This window comes from Lontra canadensis, unplaced genomic scaffold (assembly GCF_010015895.1).
Source record: "Lontra canadensis isolate GAN:19392208 unplaced genomic scaffold, GSC_riverotter_1.0 scaffold9, whole genome shotgun sequence".
Lineage (NCBI taxonomy): Eukaryota > Metazoa > Chordata > Mammalia > Carnivora > Mustelidae > Lontra > Lontra canadensis.
Genome location: NW_022631003.1, coordinates 2,851,425 through 2,877,662, shown reverse-complemented (window position 1 = coordinate 2,877,662; position 26,238 = coordinate 2,851,425). Strand labels below are relative to the sequence as shown.

The window sequence follows — 26,238 nt, the reverse complement described above, 5'->3', positions numbered from 1 at the left end:
TTCTTAAGGCATCTGAATAAGCTGTTTTCTCTGTTTGCTAAAATCTTGGTTCTTTCCTGGTAATTCCTGTTCTCAGTTTCAAAGTAATCGTCTCTTGGAAGTTCCTCCTGATCCTGATCCCTTCTCTTCCCTGCAAGACTCTCTCAGGGCATCTGATACTCTCTTCAAGGACACACACCACAGTAATAACAAAATACTTCATTTAGTATTTATTTTTAATGTTGTTGACCTTTCTGGCTTATAACTTTGAGAAAGGAGGCTATCTGATACTTTTCTCTATTCCCTCTGCCTAGACTTAGACTGCCCATTAAATTAGCTGAAGAGATGATTTGTACAAGTTTTATCTTTATAGTTGAATCTTCACACCATCTAATATAGTGTTTTACCCTTAGTAAGTGTCCTAAAGCTTATATGAATAACTATTTATGTTTTTTACTCTTATTTTTTCCCCTCTGCCTGCTTCAAGGAGTTTCCGTCTTTTCATCTATATGAAAAGGAGAGTTGTTTTTTTTTTTTTTTTTGGTGAGATATTTGTGTGAAGATGAAAGCAATTAAACTCAAAGAAATAAGCCAGCTAGTGGATTCTGAAATGTTGAATTCAACTTCATGGAGCATACTGCTATCAAACAGCTTTTTAAAAAAATGGCCACTGGAATTTCTAACAGATCTCCATTGCCTCCTGGAGCCAGTCCGTTGTATTTAGCATAGAATAGAAGGCTTTCCATGATTCGGTCTTAGCCTCCCTTTCTAGCCTTATTTCCCATCCCACACCATCCCACCTTCCAATCCTGCCCACCAAGCTCTGTGAACATAGCAGGAGAGGGAGATTACCATAAATTTCACTATTGCTGTCACCACTAATGAAATTTAGTAAGCATTAGTTTATATCAAACACTGCATAGGAGCCTGTGGAGACATACAAATATGTGTACGTCAGACTTACAGCTCTCAATCACCTGTTAATCTAGTAGAAGTGATAGACATGCTCATAAAAGATAAATACCAATATAAATTAGTTAAATAGCAAATGCCGAAGAGTAGTTGAGAGCAGGAGTGCAATTTCCTGAGGTAACCAGTGCTCTGATTTAGTTTTATGTTTCTGCAAATAAATGTGGCCCTTGGGGAACAAGGAGAGGTAGGGAGGAGATATTTAATGGTTTGCTTTTCTCCCTGAAAATAAGTCCCATGATTTATCCATTGCTCTATATAGTCTCCCTCCTTCCTTATCTCCAAACCTGCTGTAACTGGGATCTTAATTCAGAATTCAAAGGAACGGGTATTTGTCAATGACTCAGAGTCCTCATCCAAGTCCCTTGAACCCTGGGCTCTCTAACATATAAACTCAAATATTTGGCTTGACCTGTGGAAGCAGTGCTTGGATTTATCCGCTCAGAGAAGTTAATCTGGTCCACTGGATGGGGCTGTGCATTAAAATAGAGAGAGTAAAGAGTCTTTGAAAATTCTACTCCCACAAGGGTCTTATAGTAGAGAAACACATTAATCTTTTTTTTTTTAGGATATAAGTAAGGAACTTTATTTATTTATTTATTTATTTTTAACATCTTAATTTAATTTTTTTCAGTGTTCCAAGATTCATTGTTAATGAACCACACCCAGCGCTCCATGCAATATGTGCCCTCCTTAATACCCACCACCAAGCTCACCCATTCCCCCCTTCCCCTCCAAAAGCCTCAGTTTGTTTCTCAGAGTCCATAGTCTCTAATTTATTCAACTGATGAATATTTTTTGATGAATCCCAAGCCCTCAAAAATCCACAGCAGGTGAAAAAATCCACAGCAGGTGAAACAGTCATAAGGAAATACACATATAATACATTGGGCTGAGAGCAATGATGAGTAGGAAGCAAGAGGTGGGGCTCAATCCCATAGCCCTTAGATCATGACCTGAGCTGAAGTCAGACGCTTAACCAACTGAGCCACCCAGGCAATTCTGCTTACTGACTTTTCTAAATGAGCCCAGATTGATGCCACAATAATGTTTCATATAACTGACAACTCCAAATTTCAATGGCGTACCACCTGTTAATTTCTAGCCATGGGAGTCAGCTCTTTGAGGAGCTGGCTGGAGGCCCTATGTTTCCTCATTGTCCATGGACTAACAGTTACCCAGAACATATTCTTCTTCTGGTAGGTAGCAGAAGTGCAAGAGAACAATCCAGAGCTCTGAACCACATTTAAAGGTGTTGCTTAAATTGTGTCTGCTTGCATTACTTTGGCGAGAGAAAGTCATATGAGCAATTTAACATCAATAGGGAAGGGACATATGCTTTTTCTACTTCAGAGGGAGGTACTGCAAAAGCACAATAAAAAAGGGAAGACATGCAATTCTATAACAAGGAGAATATGAATAAGGAACTGGGAACTATAATCTAACCTATCCAACAGTGTTCCTACCTGGTATCATCCACATACTGCCATAGAATTCTTAGATGAAAGTCTTCATCCCTAAGACCCTTGGTGCCAAAAATGTCTCCTAAATTTCCAATCTTGCCACAACTTCCCTGTCATTCAAATCACCCTGACTCCCATCAATGGAGTACTGTGATAGAAGTCTAACTCACAGGTTCTCCTGAATCTGGATCTGGCTCTTGGACAGCAGAAGAGTGAGCAAGACTTAGTACAAAGCTTGGTAGTAGTGAAACTATTTCACAATGCCTCATTTATCTTTCTTTTGGGGTTCTTACTCACAACTTTCATATCCTGTCTTACTAATACCTTTCAAGAAGGTTTTTATGTGGGAAAATTTATACATATATGTATATATATACCTCACAGTTCTCCAGTTTTTCTTAGGTCTAAGTAAATTATTTGGGGACCTTGGTATAGTAAATGCCATATGATCTATTTATCTGCAGTCAGCAAGCTGAAGAACGTGTAGTATGGCTCTTTTTAAAATTTATTTTATTTTATATATATATATATTTTATTTCTTTTCAGCATAATAGAATTCATTGTTTTTTGCACCACACCCAGTGCTCCATGCAACACTTGCCCTCCTTTAATAACCACCACCTGGCTCCCCCAACCTCCCACCCCCTCCCCTTCAAAACCCTCAGATTGTTTTTCAGAGTCCATAGTCTCTCATGGTTCACCTCCCCTTCCAATTTCCCTCAACTCCCTTCTCCTCTCCATCTCCCCATGTCCTCCATGCTCTTTGTTATGCTCCACAAATAAGTGAAACCATATGATAATTGACTCTTTCTGCTTGACTTATTTCACTCAGCATAATCTCTTCCAGTCCCATCCATGTTGCTACAAAAGTTGGGTATTCATCCTTTCTGATGGAGGCATAATACTCCATAGTGTATATGGACCGCATCTTCCTTATCCATTTATCCGTTGAAGGGCATCTTGGTTCTTTCCACAGTTTGGCGACCGTGGCCATTGCTGCTATAAACATTGGGGTACAGATGGCCCTTCTTTTCACTATATCTGTATCTTTGGGGTAAATACCCAGTAGTGCAATTGCAGGGTCACAGGGAAGCTCTATTTTTAATTTCTTGAGGAATTTCCACACTGTTCTCCAAAGTGGCTGCACCAACTTGCATTCCCACCAACAGTGTAAGAGGGTTCCTCTTTCTCCACATCCTCTCCAACACACGTTGTTTCCTGTCTTGCTAATTTTGGCCATTCTAACTGGTGTAAGGTGTTATCTCAATGTGGTTTTAATTTGAATCTCCCTGATGGCTAGTGATGATGAACATTTTTTCATGTGTCTGATAGCCATTTGTATGTCTTCATTGGAGAAGTGTCTGTTCATATCTTCTGCCCATTTTTTGATATGATTATCTGTTTTGTGTGTGTTGAGGTGTAGTATGGTTCTTGTCTGAATCTGAATCTGAAGACAGGAGAAAACCAAAGTTCCAGCTCAAAGACAGTCAGACAGAGGCAGGGAATTCTTCTTTACCCACATTTTTTGTTCTATTCAGTCCTTCAGTGAATTGGTGAGACCTACCAACATTGGGAAGGGCAATGTCTACCAATTCAAGTGTTTACTTCATTCAGAAACACCATCACTAACACATTCAGAATAATATTTAACCAAATATCTGGGCACCTTGTGGTCCTGTCAAGTTAACACATAAAATCAACCATCACGGTCATCCTCCTTTTCCTCAGTCCCTCTGCATCAGTCATGGATATCAGGGAATGAAATTGTAACCAAATTAACTCAGTCAAAAAAAAAAGTTATTGGATAGATGTGGTCATAGAAACCAGAATTTGAGGGGCCCCTGGGTGCCTCAGTGGGTTAAGCCTCTGCCTTCGGCTCAGGTCATGGTCTCAGGGTCCTGGGATGGAGTCCTGCATCAGGTTCTCTGCTCAGCAGGGAGCCCGCTTTCCCCTCTCTCTCTGCCTGCCTTTCTGCCTACTTATGATCTCTCTCTCTCTGTCAAATAAGTAAATAAATAAATAAATAAGAAACCAGAATGTGATGAAGCATCTTCCCTATCACGTATTTCTTTGCTTCCCTCTAAACATCTGCTCCACTTTCATACTGCTCTTTCCTACTTCCTCTCTCCTACTTCTACTTCTCTTCTCAAAGCTTTATTTGCTTATTTAATAGTATGCACATGACTGAAAAAGAGCTGCCCTCTAATTCTGTATGACCACAAAGCTCCATGACCTACAACCTTAGGACTACGTGGGACTTTTATGTCTATGATTTATATTTTAATACCTGAGAAAGAGAATTGAATGCGTTAGCTTCCTATTGTTGCTTTAACAAATTACCACGAATTTGTGGCTTAAAACAGAAATTTATTTAATTCTGGAGATCAGAAGCCTGAAGTGAGTTTCACTGGGTTAAAGTCAAGATGTCGGCAGGATTGATTTTTTCCTGGAGGCTCTGGAATGGAAAATCCATTCCATTGCATCTTTGAACTTCTGGAAACTCCCTGAAATCCTTATCTGTGGCTGTTTCTTCAATCTTTGAATCTCTCTTTCATTCTGATCCTTCAGACTCTCTCATTCACTGATAAGGATTCTTGTGATTACATTGAACCCATGAGGATTAAAGTTAAAAGAATCATTAAATTAATTATCTCTATAAGTCTCTTTTGCCATATAACAAAATTTGCTGGTTCTCGGAATTAAGACATGGATGTCTTTGGGGAGCCATTATCCCACCTATCATGGTGAGAATCAAGGTGTATTGCCTTTGGGAGGAATTTTGTTTTTTGTTTTTCTGCATAAGGAGTGTGGTAAGAGTAGGCAAATTATATAACATACCTACTTTATTTTCCCAAGCAAGGAGCTGTTCATGAGAGGGTAGTGAGGCTGGCTTCCAACCTCCACTTAATTTTTCTACTCTCAACATCTTTCCCTCCAATGGGATCTGTCAGTGCTCCCATATTTGTAATTCACTTGCATTCCTTTCTCCTACTACAATGAACTAGTTTGGTATTTAATTTCCCCAAAGTGAGATTCTCTATTAGAGCACAGGTGTCTAATCCACTTAGACTCATGGATCAGAAAACTTACGGGATGTAGTAGAGGTGGGTTTGGAAATCCGTTCTTCTAATGCACTCCCTAGGTGATTTTTACACCTACCAAAGTTTGAGAATCATCACTGTATGCTAAGGTAAAGTTGACAAACTTACCTTGTTAGCAGAGAAGGCTAAAGAAAACCTTCCAAAATAATGTGTTTGTTTTTACTGCAGCTTTTGGAAGAAAATGGTAACAATTTTGCACGTAACTCAGTAAGACTCTAATTCAGGTTAGGAGCCAGGGAGGAAGGCATGTCATGATAAAGGACATTTATTTTTGAGATTTTCCAAACCTTATGTGGTTCTCAAATCACAGTCAAGGTTTTGGTTTCTTCTAAGTTAATGTTTTCATACTGATCTCTGCTCTGCTGAAAACCACAGTGATGCTATATGTTTCCAAAGGCAGTTTTCCTGTACCAACCTTGTCAATTTAGGGAAGGTGGAAGATGATAAGTTGATGTTTGACTTTCCAGTGGCTGTTGCAGTGACTGTTGTCACAAATCAGGTTGTCAGGTGTTTAAGTTGAAATGTTGATGCAATATGAAGTCATCCAACCATAACATTTAAATATGTGAGAGGTTTTCTTTTATGTTTTAAATAATTTGATCCAAGTATGACATGTTTTGATATGCTTTCTTCATAAATTTGTTTTTGTTTGTTTGGAATAACTTGGTTAAAATTAGCAGAGTTAAATTAGATAAGTATTTGCCTGTGAATCATAGATGGCTGCATATTACATGTTTGTAATTCACCTGGAAAAGTAAGTTGCAAATATATAAATTAGAAACTTAGAAAATGAGATCATTGATAGTTGGTAATTCTGTTTTTGGCAATATGGTAGATTAAATGATTTAAATATTTGCCAGCTATGAAATACTTAAATATGCTAAATTAAATAATAGAAACATCCATTTAAGTGGTTGGACGAGTTCACACGAATGTAAAGGATATCACCAGAGGCCAAAATCAAAGTAGAAAGAAGACTCTGGCCTTCCATTACTTTGGGTTTGGGATTTGAATTTTTATTTTGTAGTCTGGGAATCCTCAAACTGAGATTAACTGAAATTTCTCGAAGGAACTGAGAGAAGCAGTCTTTTCTAGTAGGGCATATTCTCAGCCCTGAAGTAGAGGATTCCCACAGAAAACAACCTACCGACATGGACCCAAAATTCAAAATCACAAAAACCATGAGGTATTCACCCTGAGTGTGAGAAGAAAACACAACAAACAACAGGTCGATATCCCTCCTCCTCCTGAGAAATTCAAATAACATTATCCCTCAGCAACTTTAAAATAAGAACACCAAAATGATTGAAGATACAAAATGAAATTGAAAATATGGGAGACAAATTTAATTTTTATTATTATATATAGAGTGTGTTATATATTACATTATGTAATATAAATCCATAGTGTATAATAGTTTAGAGAATGAAGAGAACTGTAGGAAATACTGACATTATATCTTAAAATTATCTTAAAATGTTGACAAGAAAATGCTAGTTGTAGGAACATTACTTCTTTCAAGATATCAGTTAGGATTGCAAATCACTGGCACCATAGCAACTTGAAAAACGAATGTTCCTATGAGATACAATACATTAACTTCTGGGAGTGGGCTTTAGATTGAAATCATGACCAACACAGATATCCCTTGTGATGCATAATCATGTCTTTTATCCAGAAAAGCTAAGAAAATGCCATTTGTAAATTAAATGATATGAAACATCCCAGAAACTGCCGAGCAACACACCTCCTGAAAGCATAAATAGAATACTGCAGAACTGTCTCATAATAAGGCAGTTAAATTCAAAGTGGTTAGAATCATGTCAAAGATACAGGATTCTTTTTGTTTGTTCAATGATAACAAATTCGGCATAACATCACTGGACCTGAAAGTGAGAAATAATTGCATTTCACGAGTAGAATGTGATATGATGGGAATCGAATGTTATCTCCTTTAGATTTGATCTCAATGAATGAAAAATGAGTGCTATATAAATCACCCAAAACATTCATTTTGCCCAAAGATAATGAACTTCATTAAAAATACACCCTTCCTTTTTTTTTTTTAATTATTATTGATGTAGAAGGCCAACATTTTCCCATATTTGCCAGTTGTTTTTAATGTGGCGTGTTGAGTCCAATAGGCTGTCAGGTGTCAACTTCCTAAAGATCATATTCCATGTGGGAAAATGAGCAGTGCTCTTGTAGCAGAAAGAGAACTGTTTATTCCATGCATTATGTATCGCCTCAGACTTCTTATGAACATAATATCTCTTCACAAGCCGATAGCTGACTCACTTTTTGCCAAAGTTCTTTTGTCACGGTAGAATGAAATATAAAAGCTGTCAACTAAATTTTGACATTAATAACTACATGTAGCAATAGTCATAAATTCCTTTGTTGTGGCTCTGGGTCTAATCTTTTATCTAAACTCTCAGTTCTATTGTAGCTATTCATGGAAGTCTATTTTGCCTGTTTTCATGCAACCTACCATTTAGTGTAATGAGTTCATAATGTAGTTAGTTGAAAAAGACCTTGCGATTTGTCATTGTTTTCTTTGCTGTTGTTCATTCTCCTTTACTAATCTCCTACTGACTGTAAGCCTGGAAGGAGGAACAAGAGAAAAAAACATACACTAAACCTCTCTCTATAGAACAATGGTCACCCTGAAAATTTCTGTTGTGATTTCTATTATTTCCTTCTGCAGAAAAAACAATTTATAGTTTTTAAATGCATATAGTTCAAAACAGAAAAACCGTAATAAAAATGCCAGATGATATAACCTTGGAATTTCCAACTTAAACCAGTGAAAATGGCTGTGATGATTTTGAATCAAGAGTTTAAAGATACTATATGAATTTTGAGATGAGAAGTTCAGAGATGTCACATTTGAACTAAGTACATAAAATATCAAAGTTCACATTAGAAATAAATACCTTTTGCATGCCTTTATATTTCTGTTTACTAACCTTTTCTCATCAAGTTCTGGTAATGTTCAGAAAGAACTATGAGTATTATAGAAGTGTTTTTATTTTTTGAATCATGAAATTTAAGTTTGGTTTCTATTTGGGATTTTCCCACATGTGTGTCACTTGTGAAAAATTTCAATTTCAAAGAAAAAAGACAAGCAGTTAAATAGACTGGGAAAAAAAATCCTAAAATCTGATTTATGGTTTTATTTTCTTTATTTTAGACTTTATTTTATTTAATTCTTTATTTTAGACTGACTTATACAGGAAATAAGGAAGCCAAGAAAAACTACTGTAAATTAAAGAGGGGACTGAATATGTATATTTGTTAGGTTTAATTCCTACCCTTTCCAGAGAGTCAATAAACATTCTGCATAAACAAAACTGCTCTCTTAATTTAAAAATTTCTCTGGAGGAAAAAAGTAAGAATTTCTTTGGAGGAAAATTATTATTCTCTAAATAAATTTCAAGCTTAACTTTTTAATTTACTCTGTATTCCCATCTTAAGTATCTAGAATATTTTATAGTTTCTATTGTGGTTGAGTAGACACATATTTTTGGACAAATATTTAAGGTATAACCATAAATAACTAAGCCCATCTGTTTAGAATTATATTAATTCACTAATTAGTTTAAGAGTAATTATGAACAAACTTTCAATAAATATTTATTAAACATATACTATACTTCATTTATCAAAATTTTAAAATGAGTTGTGCAAGTGTAAGTAATGTGTCTGTATAGATAGGTGTGTAGACTTATAATTTCAATGAATTATAATGTGTTTTTATGCTAAAAATGTGAACTTATAGGCAAACATCTTCTCTTGGCTCATGGAATTAGCAATCATGTAGGCAATGGAAATGAATTAAGTTCATTTAGGATAAGAGTGAAAGGTCATTGAATTTGGGACTTAGACAAGGAACCGTCTATATAATAGATACTAGGCATGCAATATAATAGGATATCAAGGACACTTCACAGAAGAATGAAAATTCATTGCTAAGAGGTGTCTAAGTACAACAAGATGTTAAGAACTAACTGCTGTGCTTTTCTGTCTCAAAAGGTAGTTCCTGTGTACTCAGACATTCTGTACTAGTATGCCCCATCCTGTGAACGAGTGTGGTAATAGTGCAGGTAATGGATGAAATCCACTATAGGGTATGTACTCCCCTTATATAAGCATGGCTTTAATCGTTTATGGGGCTCAGATCATCTCTGTAAGGTTCATTATGAAATATTAGCAGTGTTCTGTGATTCCCAGTAGGGTAGTCAGCCAGTCTCTTCCAGAGCAGAATGTGCTTCCGGCTGGAGTAAGAAGCCCTCCTTTGCTGTCTAATTAGGTATGCATCACAGAAGATGGAAAAAATGGGGTGTGAAGGGAGGGTTTTCAGGGCTTCATGAGTTACTCTAATTTCTTTGTAAAATCAGATATTAGAATATCGTCTTCTTGTGTTATTTTCTACTTGTGTTGCAGAATGTTTCACAGGAAGATGTGTGGGCCCAGGAATATGTCAACTTAAACTACACTGTAATGGGACTTGCGTTGACTATACACACATAATCCTAGTTTACTTTTAATTTCTAAAGAAAAAGGAATGGGAACATCTGGACATTATAAAAATGATTGACAGGATTTTATTTCACCGTTTTTCAAAAGACAGGTAATTATTTTATGAATAAAACACAGATAATATACCAACAATTAGCAATAATGGTTCTCTTCTGTGACATTAGGAGATAACAACAGGCTTTTGTATTTTGGATGCTGCTGTCTCTAGAAGTTGTAAAGGGCTAGTATAGACTAAAAAGGTGTGTGATGTGCAGGAGTGGGGTAGGGTGTAACTGATCCGGGCTTAGGTAGGCAGCTGCCATGCATCACTAATGAGACACTCAGCCAAAGGCTTGCGGGCAACCTGTAAAGCTTCAGATGCTGTATGTAGTTAGAAAGACTGGAATTTCTTTTCGAATTGCTTTACTACGAAGCTATATTTATAAGAATTTAAGCCCTCTACACATACACATACTCCTAAGATGCCATCATAGTAAAGACCAACAATCTGGTTGCATTTCAGGGAGAAAGGCTCCACTGAAATGAACATTGTGAGGAAACTCAATTTAATGATACCTCGGAGTGTATTCTTGCTTCATATACTGTTTTCATTACAAGGTAAGAACCTATGTGAAATTCTAAACTTTATTTATTTATTTATTTTTAAAGATTTTATTGTATTTTAGTCTCTCTTGCAACTGATAAGAAGAGCACTTTGGAGTCATTAGAAGGGATATATACTAAATGACACATGGACCACCTTTTTGAAAATTCGTAGTAAGGTAGATGATTTGGGACTTCGGTTTTCATTTTTTGAGTCTTCAAATCTTAAAATTCGGATTTTATCATGCTGGGCAACTATACTGGAAGAAACTATGATTCTATTTTTTTCTTTTCTAAAAGAAGATTTATAGTAGTTTTCTGTATAATTTAAACATTTGAATTTTATAATAAATTAAGAGAAATTGAGTACTTAAACTTTCTTCATGCATGAACTGAAAGGAGAATGGTAAAAACTTGCTTGTAAGAAGGGCTTTATTTTTTTAGCGCTAAGAATTGATTTCAATTATTTTTGATGGCAATTTTATTTATAAATTAATGTTTATAAAATATTCTCATGGGGAAAGCATTTATTTACATTCACTTGTTAGTTTTTAGTCCCTGAAAAGAGCTGTATATTTTGGAGCTTGTAGGGGAAGTGGGAGAAATTACTGAAATGGAAGACTAGTGAGGTCATGGGCACCATCTTCTAGTCCTTGTAGTGACTGAAATTCCAAGGAGAAAATGTCATAGAGCATTGAGAACTGGAGGGGAGTTTCAAGATGCACTTGTCCACCACCATCATTTTTTTGATGTGTTTGCTAGCTTGCTTAACCTTGGCATTTACTAAATGGTAGGACTGAGACTAAAACTTGGATCTCTGACTCCAATTTTAGTGCTCCTTCCACTGTATTATGTCTCTGTGGATCTAGGTACCCTGTTCCTTCTATCCAGATTAACAGTCCCTCTAATGTCTCAAAGGGAATTGGCTGCTCAAAATCCACTAGGAAATGCCAACTAACTCATAGCAGAATTCAGTCTATGTTTTAGAATCTAGGTTAAAATGATCTGTTTAATAACCAGAGCATGAGACCAAGATATTTGAATAATTTTTTCCCCATTCTTATCTCTACATATTTATCTCTGGCAGGATATATTTGTGGATCATCCATCTTGATGAAAGTATCAAAGTAAGTGTTTCTTGTTCTTTCTGTCCTCTAAAACATAAGGTTAATGGGAATGAGCACAGCTCAGCGGATAAATGTATCTGCTTTTGAAAAAAAAATAGATATTTTACAAAGTAAAGGCACGAGATGTGTTCTTTAAAAGCAGTCCCCAAAATTAAAAATTATCAGCCATTCATTTCCCTATTTATGAAGAAAAAAATCTTTCTTTTTAGTTTAATTACAAAATGAGTTCTTGGTGGTGTCCAATGACTATAGATACTAAGGAGATGTTAATTTCACTTCAGTGATTTATAAAGATGTTATGTTGGGTAATCTCCCCTTTTATATTGTTATCATTAATATACATTGTTTATTATAAATGTGCTATATCTAAACATAAAGCAGTTTTTGATGATAAAACAATAAAATTGTTTTAGCACTAAATAATGAAAATCATTTTTGAACTGATCTGCTTAATGAAAAGCAGAATTCCACTCATCATTTGATTTTGATAGATCACAATTTGATGTGCTTATTCACATTAACGTTAATCTGTGCTTTATGACATGGAAAGGGAGAGAAATATTATGTTTGGAAAAAGTTTATGTGCTCCTGGCAAATACGTACCTCAGCAGTTTTATGAAGTCATGTGGAGAAAATACCGTGTGTGTCAGTGCTACAATATTGCAAGATTTTGTTTATTTCTTTGTCTTGAAGTTCCTTCCTAAAATTCAGTGTACAGCAGAGATTGGAGAGATCTGGGGACACTCTTGAATTTTGTAAAATGAGACAGCACCACCACCCAAACGTAACCCCTCCAAGAGGGGAGGGGGACCTTTTAAATGTTAAACCAAGAAAGACCTCTTTGATAAAGTGATGGAAATCAGGAGGAAAACATCAGCTCTCTCCTGGGAAAGGCTTGTTCAGGTTGCCTAGGGGCCTTTGACTATACAAGTTCTTTTTGTTTTCTTCCAGAAACGGGTTTAATGAAAATCGACAGAAAAGAGATCTTTTAGCAGCACAGGTAGGTTATGCCTCTGATGGAGAGAGGCAGAGAAATAATCCATTCTGCTTTGGGACTCCGCTGTCACTTCAACAATGAGGCCTTTGTGAAGGGGAATAAATGCTAAAAACAAGACAGGAAGGAGAAGAGGCAAAGTAACTTCTCTACTGCTTTTCTGCAACCCTCAAATCCATGCTCCGTTCACATTGACTTGTTCTCTCGAGTGTTTTTTTGCTGTTCACCTCCATTACCTACCCATAGGCTCACAGCGTGTGTGGGAGATTCAGTCTCATCGACTTGCCAGAAATTTTTAATTGGTTTAAAAATTAAGCGCGATATCAGAGCAATGACCGTCGAACAAACACAAGTAAAAAGGGGCAGAGAAAGGTATATATAGTGCAAAAGTGCGTCGAAGGTGGCCTGGTGTCTTGATAGACAGCTCTGTTAGTGTCTGACAAATCTCAATGAGAGACACTTTGGGGGAGGCGATCTTTATTTTTGGAGAGATGTGTAGCCCTGAATCCAAGAAGGCCCTTTTGGCCAGGTCCCCTTCAATAAGGGATGTTGGATAACATAATTGCAGTATTTCCAAACTCTGATTGGAATGTTCAAAGAGGTGGTTTAAAAAATATATTTCTCTGTAAAAAACAGTTGGGAAAATAGAGAATCCTAACTTAAAGACGTGTGTGGGCAAGTAATGTGATTTGGGTGTTTATATAACAAATGGCTTATGTATTTAAGGAGGCCTTTGTCAAATCCTGAACTGCAATCCATTCTGCTAGTATTTTCTGGTAAAGGCCTGAATTTTTATATTTTTGGTGTTAAATTAAAGAGAAATGAAGATGGATTTGACAGTTTAGAGGACAGAACTAATTTATTCTTATTCACAATAGAATTTTTTTTTTTTTTTTACTTAAATGGGCAAAAGCCAGGAATGGAAACACTTTTTAAAAATTTTCCTTAAAAAGTGTTTTGTGTATGTAAGTACTTAGGTATCATGTGAAGTGGTTAAAATGGCTTTTCTCTGAGAAATTTAACTACATGTTTGTCAGTTGACCATGTTATCCACAAGAAGACATCAGCATGACTCAGTAGAAAATCCAATTTTGAAGAAACTGCATTTTGGCGAGCCCACCAGTGTCAAAATCTGTGAAATATACCCCAAAGTTGTCACATAAAGTGACCTCTGGATGGGGTTATACTGTTGTCCATTTAGATATTTTTAGAATTTGTCTCATTTACCCCAAAGGAGGTACCTTTGGTTAGTAGGTGAGGAACACACTTACCTTGTCCTGAGTTCCCTTTTAGAGAGAATGAAGAACAGGCCATCTACACCGGCTCCTCAATGTCCTGCAGCTAGAGAACATGCACCAACATTATGTAATATCTGAACAAGCTTTAAAAGAAGAAACGCTGAAGAAGAAAGGCAGTGAGGTCATATTCTCACACTGCACTGTTTAGGATTGAAACCTCATCTGTCATAAGGCCATTCTTGTCCACTGATTCACGACTTCTGCTCTAGGAAGACGGAGCATTGGTGGAGAGATATCTGTGCAAGTAAGGATTCAGATATGCTGACAATGAGATGCACAATGAGCCAAGAAAGGGGAGACACAGACCCCTGCCTGTGGTGTATTTCTGTGCCACACAAATTTTTCTCTAGATTTCTCATCTAGAGACGGTTTCTCTGTGCTTCTCACTGTCCTGTGGACATGTTATCAGCAAGGAGGAAGAATGGGCTGTCACCTTTTTATCGATTATGTGAATGTAGGCACCCGCTGCCTGGAAGTCTTTTGCATTTGTGTTACATTTCAAAATTTGTCTCCTAAAAGCAGGTGCTCAGGCAGACTAAGGTGCAGGTAATTTATTTGGTGGGGGATAGAAAAGTGAGACCAGGAGGGGAGCAAATCTTATAGAGTATGTTAAGGAGGGGCTCCTGGGGTTCAGTCTTGGTGGGGGGCCCCCTGAGGAGCTGTGTAGAATGAGTTGCGGAATTGTTTCTCCAAGGGATGGGGGAAGTTGCCCGTACTTATCTACTGATTCCTGTCTCTCCTTAGTTGAGGTGTAGCCTTTGGGAGACCTTCTATCCCCAGGGAGGCGTTTTCTGTGGTCTCTCCTACTTGGATTTTGCCCTGAGGCAGAAACAGAAAGAAACCAGTGCTTGAAGCTGAAGGGTCTTGATGTGCACAGAAACCCAGATGCAGGTGGGCTGAGAGGATGCGGAGGGAGATTCAACAGAATCTTTTATAGTCACGGTTCTGAACAGGCTTGGCAGGCAGATCATTCCTATTTGAATAATGCCTAAATTCAACTCAGTTGGTATTTGTTGACGACATTCAAGAGACGGCACTAGAGACATAAAATGAATAACGGTGCTTATTGCCTAGATACTCAATGCCTCGTGAAGGTAGGCGAGTAAAGAAACTATTTCTTTACTTGTGCAGCTTATTCATTGTATCTAAGATGCCATTAATTGCCACTATTTATATGACTCAACAACAAAAGTGTTCCCAATTATAAGTGTAAGATGCCATTATGAGTTCAGGTTGGTTAAAAAAGTAAAAGCTATGTATGGGTCTTGTGTTAGTATTGGTGAAATGTGGAATGAGGCACGAAACATGTGGTCATTAGGTTGCCAAGGTAACTAGGATACTTCTGTGGCCAGAAGGCTGGTATGTTCAGCAGTTGTCCTTTCCATGGAGGTGTAGCCTGAGTTGGGTCAAAAAATTATATTTCTAGCCTTGGTCTATTCTTGTCTGATGTATTCAGTTTTTGCCTAATAATTAAATTAGGTAACATTTACAACCCTTGTTGTGTGCCCAGCTCTACTATTGGGGATTTACTCCCTCCATTTCATTGAATACAATTCTACTCTTATTCCATTTTATAGATTGGGAACTGAGGCTGCATAGGTTAAACAATTTATTCAAGGTTATAAGCCTGTATGAGGCAGAGTTGAAGCCACTATACACTTTTAGTGAGCATCACAGATAATTCACTGGAGCTGAGGTCACATTTTGGTGCCCAGGATTATTGGTGGCTGTGCTAGAGGTAGGCAGTTGGAAACAAGATGGCTACAGACAGGATAATATTTGCTGTCTTGGGGAATCAAAGTCAGAGACTGTTGTGAGTTTAACTTAATTTGAAGACAGAGGCAAAAGCAGAAAGGAGGGATTGAGCAGTGAGGATGAAACCTGGGAGAAATAAGAACAGGAAACAGTGAACTTGGAGGCATAGTATCAAGCAAGGAGTTTAGAAAGGAGTGTTGAAGTTGAGAGAGAGTGTGGAAGTCCTCTTCTTGGACTTGGAGCAGGTTTGGCTATTGAAAGAAAAAGTACTTCGCTGGACAATACTAAAATAAAACTCTGTGTGTGGAAAGGAGACCGGGATTTGTTGAGGTAGGACTTTGCACCTGAAGTCACATTCCCTATCACCGCTCTTTTCTTGTCTTCACCCTTTCCAGTTTTTCTCACAACATCTGGTACTCAATTTGACAATTACGTGGCAGGCTTTGGGAGTGTATGTTCTTCTGATGAACATAGAAATCCTATTTGAAAGGACATTGCTTTAGACCGTACGCTAAATTATCACTGAGTTTGAATAAAAATCCTTAATTAATTAGTTTCAGTAATCCACAGTTATTTGCTAGTAAGCTCTGTTGACTTCCAGAAATCTTAAGGTTTGTTGGGACTGCTTAGATTAATATAAATATCTTCATTGCTAATTCTCTCTATGTGAGGCACTACACCAGAATTTTTACATACATTATTTGAATTTATTGTCATAACTGCACAATTAAGTAGGTACCCATCATTCCCATTTTACAGACAATGAAAGAAGGCACTAAGAGGTTAGAAAACTTCTTTTTGTTTAAGAGTTTAGGGAACTTGCCTAAGAATATGGACTGGAAGACTCAGGACTCTCAACCAAGTTTCTCCAATTCCATAATTCATACTCTTAACCATTACCCTAAAGCAGTGGGGAATCTATAAAAAGATACATTTGAATGTTCTACAGACTTTAAAGTGTCAGTTCTTTGGAGACTGAGTGGGGGACACTCTCCCTGTAGCAGCAGAAGCTTCTGTGGATGGTGTCCTCACAGATGGCTTTGCAGGCAGTGTGGACGTCCCTGTCTGTTGGTCTGTCAGCCCCATGTGTTTTCTCCAGCCCCATCTGTGCTTGGAAATATCACAGAAGAGCTTCTTCTGTAGGCAAAGCAGTCAGTTAATGCAAAGATTAGGCTCCACCCAGGTTCTTTTTCAAGGAGGACAGGGAGGCAGGAGAAGAAAGAGCTCAGAGAGGACAGAGACTCGTCAAAGTCAGGTAAGAGGCAAAACCAAACCTTGAGGTCATGTCCTCTAACCACAAAGGGTTCTTCTGGGAGCTTCCTTGGTTGCCTCCAGAAGCCAACAAAATAGAGTCAACAATTCATAATTTCTGTATCTGTAGCTATTTCCCAGACTTCCTGATTTGCTTATTGGGCTTGAATTAAATAATTTAACTGTCTTGAATTCTTATTTCTGTTTTTCAAAGTTGGAAGCAACGTCTTCAAGATATTTCTTCCATGAAGCTATTAATTGGGGTGAGAGCAAAATAAAAGGTCAGTGTCACACCTTTGTTTTTGTATTTGCTTTCTTGAAAGTCCCCTTTGAGGGATATATTGAATTAACTATTGCCATTTAATACAAGGAGGAAACTGAGCCAGGATGGTAATAATGGGAACAGTTAAGTTCACTTCATGTAGAAATTTGAATTACATTTGGAAATAAGCAGGATTAAACAATTAGAGTAGGCTGATAAATCCGTGATCAGGAAGTATCTGGGTATCAAACAATTTTTTTCTGCATCATTTCCTGGCTCCTTGTTTCCTTGGCCTCCTTACTTTTGCTTACCCATTTCCCATTTTCATTAAGCAGAATGCTGATGAGAACTTGAACTTTAATTCAATTTTTTCATTTTACTCAAAATATAGCAATTCCTGGCTAGTTTTGGTTTGATAGCTGTTTTCAGGAGAAAAAAACAGGGCTTGTAGATAAATTTTTGAAGGAGATACATGTGTTTGTCTAGGTGTTTAGGCATTTGTTTATTTATTGTAAAAAAGTGTAAGATTGTGATCTAAGATAAAACTTAAAGGGGAAGAAACTTCACTTAAATTTGTGAAAAACATAAATTTTTACCTGTATTGATGATCAAAATTGAAACAGCTCATTTTTCCTCAGTGAAGATGTCCTTAGAGAGTTGTAGGTGTTTCAATGTAAAGAGATATTTTAGCTCAGTGGATCTTAAACGTAGAAGGACAATGGCGTTTGGACAGAATTGGGTTTAATCATCTCAGCTAGTTAACTGCCTTCCACGACCTTAACGTAGTCCAGAGAGGTACCACTTTGTGGTGACTCGAAGATGTGTTCTCATTCTCTTTATGTGTTACTTAAATTCTTCCTGTTTGAAATTTGCTGATTGCTCCTTGTCCTCTCTCCTTATTAGAGGAAAAGTTTTCACTGTGGTTCATTTGCATTTTCAAAACTTACTCAGAAGCTCATGGTTTCTTGCTTCCTCTTTCAACAGAATCCTTTGGGGCAATGTTTCTTTCCACGAAAAAGAATATTTTTGGTGATGGCTGGCCATGACTTTGGTTTAGACCCCATTAAAATTAAGTATGGGTCAGAAAGAATGTATTATTTGTAATGGAGCCTGAAGATTAATTAACACACACACTTCGAATGAAATGTTTAATTCTTCACTGGGGAGGGTATATGGTATGGTGAGTGCTGTGAATCATGTAAGACTGATGATTCACAGACCTGTACCCTTGAGATAAATAATACATTATATATTAATAAAAAAAAGAGAAATGTTTAATTCTTCTTCTCAGAAATGAGAGTTTCTGTTTGGGTTTTTTTTATACTTTGTCTGATTCCCTGAGCTAACGAGGGACACTTCTTTAAGACAACACTCATTCCTGGAGATGGAACCCTTTGGACGTGCAGCCGAGCCAAACTCCGTCAATGGAATCTTCTGCAGCTTGTTCATTTCTGGTTCTCATCATCTGGGACAGGGATTCCTTACATGGGAACTTGACCTTTCAATTGCTTGAAGGAAGCTAACCTTTGCTCTCAGGGTAGTCTGAGATGTGAAAGCTTGCCTTTCTTGTTTCACAGCACACATAATGAAATGAACTAGATAGAGACTTGATGGGCTTAATTCTTTAGCTCATCAAGGCAAGAAGCCCAGGGTTCTGTTTGAAATAATAATGGTTACAGATAGTCCAAGCTAAATCTTGACATATTATGTTTATAAGAACTGATGCACACCAGAAGATAACTTTTTTTTTTTTTTTTTTTTTTTTTTTTTTTTTGTCCTTCAGGTTCTTGTCCTCATGAATGCCTTAACGGAGCTTTCTGTTCTAAGACTGGTACATGTGACTGTCAAATATTTCAGGCACTTGGGACACGGTGCCAGATTGGTAAGTTTCAGGGCTACTTGAGAGAATTATAAGTGAAGGAGAACTTTAAGGTGTAATTGGCTACATCCGTGTTCATGCACTGGGAGATGAGGCAATCGTAATATGCATTAACTTGTGTCCATAATTCATTCCCACAATTTAGAAATAATGTAAAAGAAAATGCATATGTCCACTTTCCCTTCTCACTGATCTCTACTACTTCCTCAGGTTTTTTTTTTTTTTTCCATTTCATGGATAGATGATATCAGTCCATTAAACCAGGTTCTTACTCATTTCTGGTTTTGCTTTATAAATTAGACTTATTATTTGGAGCCACTCTTTTTCTTACTTTGAATTAATTGGACATTCTGTATATAAAATAGACACAGTTTTGAGAGTCCTTCAAAGGCAGAGGGTTCTTTAAACCACATTGTCTGGGATAGGTTCCTACCTCAATAAGGATAAATATTAATTTGTTTAATAAGTATTTATGGAGTACCTACTAAATCCCAGACCTGGCACTGGGGATACAATAGTGAGTAATATAGACATGCTTCTGCCCTCTGGGAGGTTACAGTCTAGAAAAAGGAATAATGCATAAGGGATACATATTCATTATACTTATACCACATGCTATAAAGGTAAGTACAAGATTCTGTGAAAATCTGCAATGGAGGTAAGGCATACTGTCAGAGAAACTGAACAATGAATCGCTCTGTTTTTTTCCTGGAAAGGACGATGTTGGTCAAAGCTAAAAATTTTAGGTAAAATTAAAAAAAAAAAAAAAAAAAAAAAGGCAATGATTGTACCTTATCTCTGTGCTCCCTACAGCAGCGCACATTAAAATGTTTTATATTGAGTTTTGGTAAAGGTCATTTATTTCCATATTATTCTAAAGGGAAAGATCTAGAAAATTAATATAGAATAGAGGGTTATCCACAAAGGGAAGAAGGGAGGTAGTCACGAAGACAATATGAAATAAAGTTGTATGATTTAAGATGAATATTGTTTGAAATTTGGCCAGTTTAAGGCTATGAATCCCTAAATTCCAGCAGCCTTTGGATGACTAAGCTCCCCATCCCAAGGTCTCAGACATATAAATATGATCTTTCTTTTGTCAGTGGTTATTTTTCTCTGTGAATACTATTGAGATATTTTTGAAAGAATTGCAGAGTCTGGAACACTCTAGAGCTGCTTATGCAAATATTTAGGGCACTCGGTGGTAACATTTCTTTCTTTTCTAAGCCACTGTGTTTGTTTTATCTCTATTACCTTCTTTTACTGTATCATTTTCCTTACTATTCTCTTCTTCTAGTCTTCTTCTGGAAGCAAAATTTAAAGATGTTTCTAACACAAAACCTTTCTTCAAAACAACTTGGAGACCATATTTTCCTTTAGGAGAGTTTAATAGTTTTGAGAACAACTCAAAATTTTATATTGGTCGTTTCTTTCTGCGATATTGACCACCAAAGAAGAAAATATTTATTTTCATGAAAATTGGAATCACCTACCATAACCGAACCTTGCCAGAAACAGGATATAATTTCTTTTATTCAATTAAATATTGTCTTATTTCTTTTCAGTGCCAAACATGGGCAATGGCAGAGATGGGATTTGCAAAACCTGGGGACAGTACCACTTTGAAACTTTTGATGGCATTTACTATTATTTCCCAGGAAACTGTTCTTACATTTTTGCAAAGGACTGTGGTAATTTGGAGCCTCGGTACACTGTATGGGTAGGTGATCCTAGGGCATAATTAACTTAAAGTTGTTTTTTTTTTTCCTGGCAAAGTCTATATTTTTAAAGGCGTGCACAAATGATGGAAAATATATAGTAATCATAGTGCAAATACTTGGGGCTCTGACTGGGGAAGGAGAAGGATCATTTTTAATGGGATGGACCCAATTTGTAGCTAAATTGAGTCTATCTTATTTGAGATGGAGCTTTGGACGGGGAGAAGAAGGGTTTGGATCCATGTGGGAGAGAGTTATAGGTAATGCAAAATGTCTATATTACAGTGTCATAATATTACTTCTGGTTCATATCCCCATTATTCAGATTGTATTCAAACATTTTGAAGAGGGCGTGGGTTTGGATGCTAACAAAATTGCTCATACAGATTTCTTTCCTGATGCTACCATTGTGATGTTCCCCTGGATTAATTTTTTTTTGAAGGCACCCCTTTAGTGTGATCAGAGGCTGGCATTCAGGAAATGGAGCACAGAAGCAAGGCCCAAGGACATAGAGACAGGCACTTACTAGGTTGGTTCATGCTGTATAATTGAGTGCAGAGAGATAGTGTTTAGCTGAACTCTTGATTTGGAAGAATTCCTAAGAGACTGCTCAGAATGCAAGCTGCAGAGTGGCTCTAGTTGAAGTAAAAAAGTCAGGACTCTTTCCCTGTCTCACTCTCTTGCCCTGACTTTCTAGCTGTCTCCAAGCAGAGTCATGAGACAGCTGTGCTATCCTGTTCTAAAGCTAGAACTCTCCATAGGCATCATTTGTTCAAACCTCTGTTTTCTTTTTCCCTTCTAACTTAAATTGAAGTTGCCTAAATTCTCCTCTCCTAGGTGGTGCAAATTTTAAAAAGTAGTATTTGAAGTTTTTTAAGAGCAACAAAAGTCTTGTGACCCAGAAAGGAAATGAGGTCTACTGAAAGTTAACTTATGAGGCATAAGGTTAAAAAAATCTTCTGTGTCTTTAGATAGGGAAGTCAGTGGCAAGCATCTTCAGTATTTATAGGGCTCCTGTTTTCAGCCACTTATTGTCTGTTTCTCCTCCACTCTCTCACTGGGTTTATCACTCAAACACCTTCTGACTCCCTCATTGAAATGTTCTTGTCCAGGGTCTCACCCTTCTGAAGAATAAAGTGTCAACTAGGTAATCTATCCTTTGATAATGGCACACAATGCTGAACTGTGCTCCCAGAGCTAATTTTGTTTCTACTTGGCTCTGTTTTAGCTGGTGGAATTTTCTTTCTAGGCAACAAATTCATTCATTTTAAATGTCATCTTTCCCGTGAATATGGAAATAGTTTTTTCCTTCCTTCCTCCCTTCCTTCCTTCCTTCCTTCCTTCCTTTCCTCCTTCCTTCCTCTTTCTTTCTTTCTTTCTTTCTTTCTTTCTTTCTTTCTTATCTTTAGATTTTATTTATTTATTTGAAAGAGAGAGAACACAAGTTGGGGAGGGGCAGAGAGAAAGGGAAAAGTAGACACCCCGCTAAGCAGGGTGCCAATGTGGGGCTTGATCTCAGGACCCTGAGATCATGACCTGTGCCTAAGGCAGAAACTTAACCGACTGAGCTTTCCAGGTGTCCCTGTTCTCACCTTTGATAAACTTAAACCTCTTAACAAGCTACAAGTTCTAAGATGACATGTAAGTGGTTTTACTCAAGAATTAGTCTAATCTTTTACAAGAAAATTCTCTTGTGTCTTTGATACTTCTTGAAGTAGTTTACTTTTCTTGTAGAAAATTTAAAAAATTTCAGAGAAGTCTACAAAAATAGTGTTTGAACTACTGCTATATAGACTGCAGTCAATGGCCATTTGGGCTCTCTCCATCCTTTGGCTAATGTAGATAATACTGCTATAAACATCAGGCTGCATGTATACCTTTAAATCTGTATTTCTGTATTCTTTGGGTAAATACCTAGTAGTGCAATTACTGGGTCATAGGATAGTTCTATTTTTAACTTTTTGGGGACCCTCCATATTGTTTTCCAGGATATCACTCAGCCATCAAAAAGAATGAAATCTTGCCATTTGCAATGACATGGGTGAAGACAGAAAGTAATATGCTAAGCAAAGTCAGTCAGTTAGAGAAAGACAAATACCACATGATTTCACTCATATGCGGAATTTGAGAAACAAACAGATGAACATATGGGAGGGGGGAAAAGAGAGCAAGGGAAGCAAATCGTAATAGACTCTTAAGGTTAGAGAACAGACTGAGGATTGTTAGAGGAGGGTGGGGGATGGTCTAGAGGGTTGATGGCTACAAAAGCGGGCATTTGGCATGATGAGCACTGGGTGTTGTATGTAAGTATGTAAGTGAAGAATCACTAAATTCTGCTCCTAGAACCAATACTACCATCTATGTTAACTAACTAGAATTTTAAATAAAAATTAAAAAATAGAGTTAGCACTGCTAATGGCTTCACATATTTTCTTCTACTCTTTTTTCTCTGAATTTTAAACACATTTATAATCTTGAAATCAGACTATGTATAATTTTCTGTCTGAGATTTTCACCTGGTAATTATGTTAAGAACTTTCTTACATGTCAAATATTCTTGAAAAACCAAAATTTATTAGCTCTCTTTGTTCCAATTTATGGAATATTCAAAATCTTTACTTATGCCCTGTTTTAGAAATTTAGATTATAAAAATTAAAAAAAAATTTAAAATATTTTAAAAAATATTTTCAGTCTTTTTTTAAAAAAGATTTTATTTATTTATTTGACAGAGAGAGAGATCACAAGTAGGCAGAGAGGAAGGCAGAGGGTGTGGGGGGAGGGGAGGAAGCAGGCTCCCTGCTAAGCAGAAGCCCAATGCGGGGCTCAATCCCATGACCCTGGGATCATGACCTGAGCTGAAGACAGAGGCTTTAACCCATTGAGCCACCCAGGCGCCCCTTTTCAGTCTTTTAATACCTACATTGATCAACATCTTTATGCATATATCCTTTTTCTATTCCTGATCATTTTCTTTTCAATTTAATTTTACTTTTATAAAAATAATACCTGTACATAGTTTTAAAAATTTATCTAAGGCATGTGAAGCAAAAATGTAGCCCCTGCTTGCTTTCACTCCCAACCTTAGCTAAAATCTGTCTCCCAAAGGCAATTGCTTCAACTCCTTAAGCTATTTCTTCTGGCCTTCACATTACATGCCCAAATATGCTATTATTTCTTTATCTTTCAAGTTAAGCCTTACTCAATCATTTCCTACTACAGAAGATGGAATCATCTTTGTTATGTCACCCTTCCTGCCCCTTACACACACACACACGCACACACACACCCCCACACACATACACACACACGCACACACACACACACACACACTCTCCTTCCCTCCTCTTCACAGAGTTGTATCGTCATCTCAGGTTAAATGATATGTGGTTTATTATTGTGATTTACATATAACACATATATGTATGTATAAATGAATTCATATAAATATTATTTTATATGAACCTAGTAGTTTATTATGATTTTGTTTCTCCTCTTTATGCATTTGTACAGAGTTATTATCTATACAAGTATCCATTTTTTTTTTGTTTGCGACACTTATATACTCTAATCACTAATTTTTTTTCTTTAAACTCTTTAGCTCCATAAATTTCTTCCAAATATGGTCAGATATTTATACTTTACTTTTTGAACCCTTGAAATTAACTTTGGAATAGAGTAAGATAATCTTACATTCTTCTCCTTTCTTGTCTTCTTGTTTTCTTTATTCTCTTTCTCTTTTTCTCTTCCTCCCTCCCTCCCTTCCTTCCTTCCTTCTTCCTTACCTTCCCTTCCTTTTCTCTTTCTTTCTTTCCCTAAACTAAATTTCCCATCAAATTTTTAGAAGTAATCTTTGTCTTTCCTAAAATATTATTTTATTTTTAGAGCAATTTTATTTTTAGTGAGGTTGTTAGTCACTTTTGCAACCTCTAGGTATTGCATTGTATAGAGCTCCATTTCATGAGTCTCTAACATGACATGGACATGAAAACTACAAATGTGTTTCTTTGTGGTGCTCTACTGTCTTCCTGTCAGAATTAATTTTTTTCTAGTGCATACCAGGTATCTTTAAAATAATAAGTCAGTCAGAGGAAGACGTATACCATATGATTTCACTCATATGTGGAATTTTAGAAACAAAACAGATGAACATAGGAGAAGGGAAAGAAAAATAGAATAAGATTAAGACAGAGAAGGAGGCAAACCGTAAGAGACTCTTAACTATAGGGAACAAACTGAGGGTTGTTGGAGGGGAGGTGGGTGGGGTTGTGGTAATTGGGTAATGGACATTAAGGAGGGCACTTGAAGTTATGAGCACTGGGTGTTGTATGCAACTGATGAATCACTAAATTCTACCTCTAAAACCAATACTATACTGTATGTGAACTAACTTGAATTTAAATAAAACCTTGAAAGAGAAAAAAAGAATGTTGAGACTCAACATGTAAAGATTCAGCTCATTTAAAAAATATGCTGAGGGGTGCCTGGGTGGCTCAGCGGGTTAAAGCCTCTGCCTTTGGCTCAGGTCCTGGTTCCAGGGTCCTGGGATCGAGCCCCACATCAGACTCTCTCTGCTCAGCAGGGAGCCTGCTTCCTCCTCTCTCTGCCTGCCTGCCTCTCTGCCTACTTGTGATCTCTATCTGTCAAATAAATAAAATCTTTAAAAAAATGCTGAATTATCTTGTATTTTAAAAAGTTAATTTTGTTGTCCAATTTCTTTGATAAATCTTTTTTTTTTCTCTTGAAAATCCTAAATGTTTGTAATTTTGTAAAGTGGCATTGGTCTAACAGTGCTGTAGAACTGTAAACAGACATTGTGACTCTGGGAACTCAAATGAAGGCCTACATATCTTGTTGGTTCCAACACTTTCTATTTTTTCCCCCCTTCAAGGTTCATAATAGCCCTAAGTGCCATGGGTCAGTGTATTCCTGTTACCGGTCAATCAGCTTGTTCTTTTCAGACCAAGAGGAAATTCGTATTTATGGGCATGAAATAAAAAAGGATGGAATCAGGTAAGATATGATCATTGATATAATGAAAATAGCACCGTGGACTGGTAGAATTTCCAAACATGTCATGTTTGAAATTGAATTATAAGGAGTAGAAGAAAGGATTTCTGTCAACCAATAACCTTAAAGTTATATCATACAGACATTAAAATTCAGCAAGCTCTGAGGCCAGTCAGGTGACCAGAACCTAACCAGTTTTACCTCCCTAATGTTTGTGTAGGATACACTTAGGTTTGCACAGGTACAGATGAGATTATCACATCTTTTTCCTAAGGAGATTCAGGAGAAATCTTCATAGTTCAACTCTTCA

General features: G+C 36.9%; 1 protein-coding gene across 1 annotated transcript in view; it reads left to right on the top strand.

The window, feature by feature from the left end:
- The first annotated feature begins 10,571 nt into the window (after positions 1-10,571).
- The window catches only part of OTOGL (otogelin like), a 129,358-nt gene continuing 113,691 nt past the window's right edge, over positions 10,572-26,238 (top strand). The window contains exons 1-7 of the mRNA XM_032854694.1: positions 10,572-10,651; positions 11,724-11,763; positions 12,715-12,763; positions 17,276-17,342; positions 19,107-19,205; positions 20,768-20,922; positions 25,810-25,931. Of these exons, the coding sequence (XP_032710585.1) occupies positions 10,576-10,651; positions 11,724-11,763; positions 12,715-12,763; positions 17,276-17,342; positions 19,107-19,205; positions 20,768-20,922; positions 25,810-25,931 (608 nt within the window). The 5' untranslated portion in view covers positions 10,572-10,575. The remainder of the gene's footprint in view (positions 10,652-11,723; positions 11,764-12,714; positions 12,764-17,275; positions 17,343-19,106; positions 19,206-20,767; positions 20,923-25,809; positions 25,932-26,238) is intronic.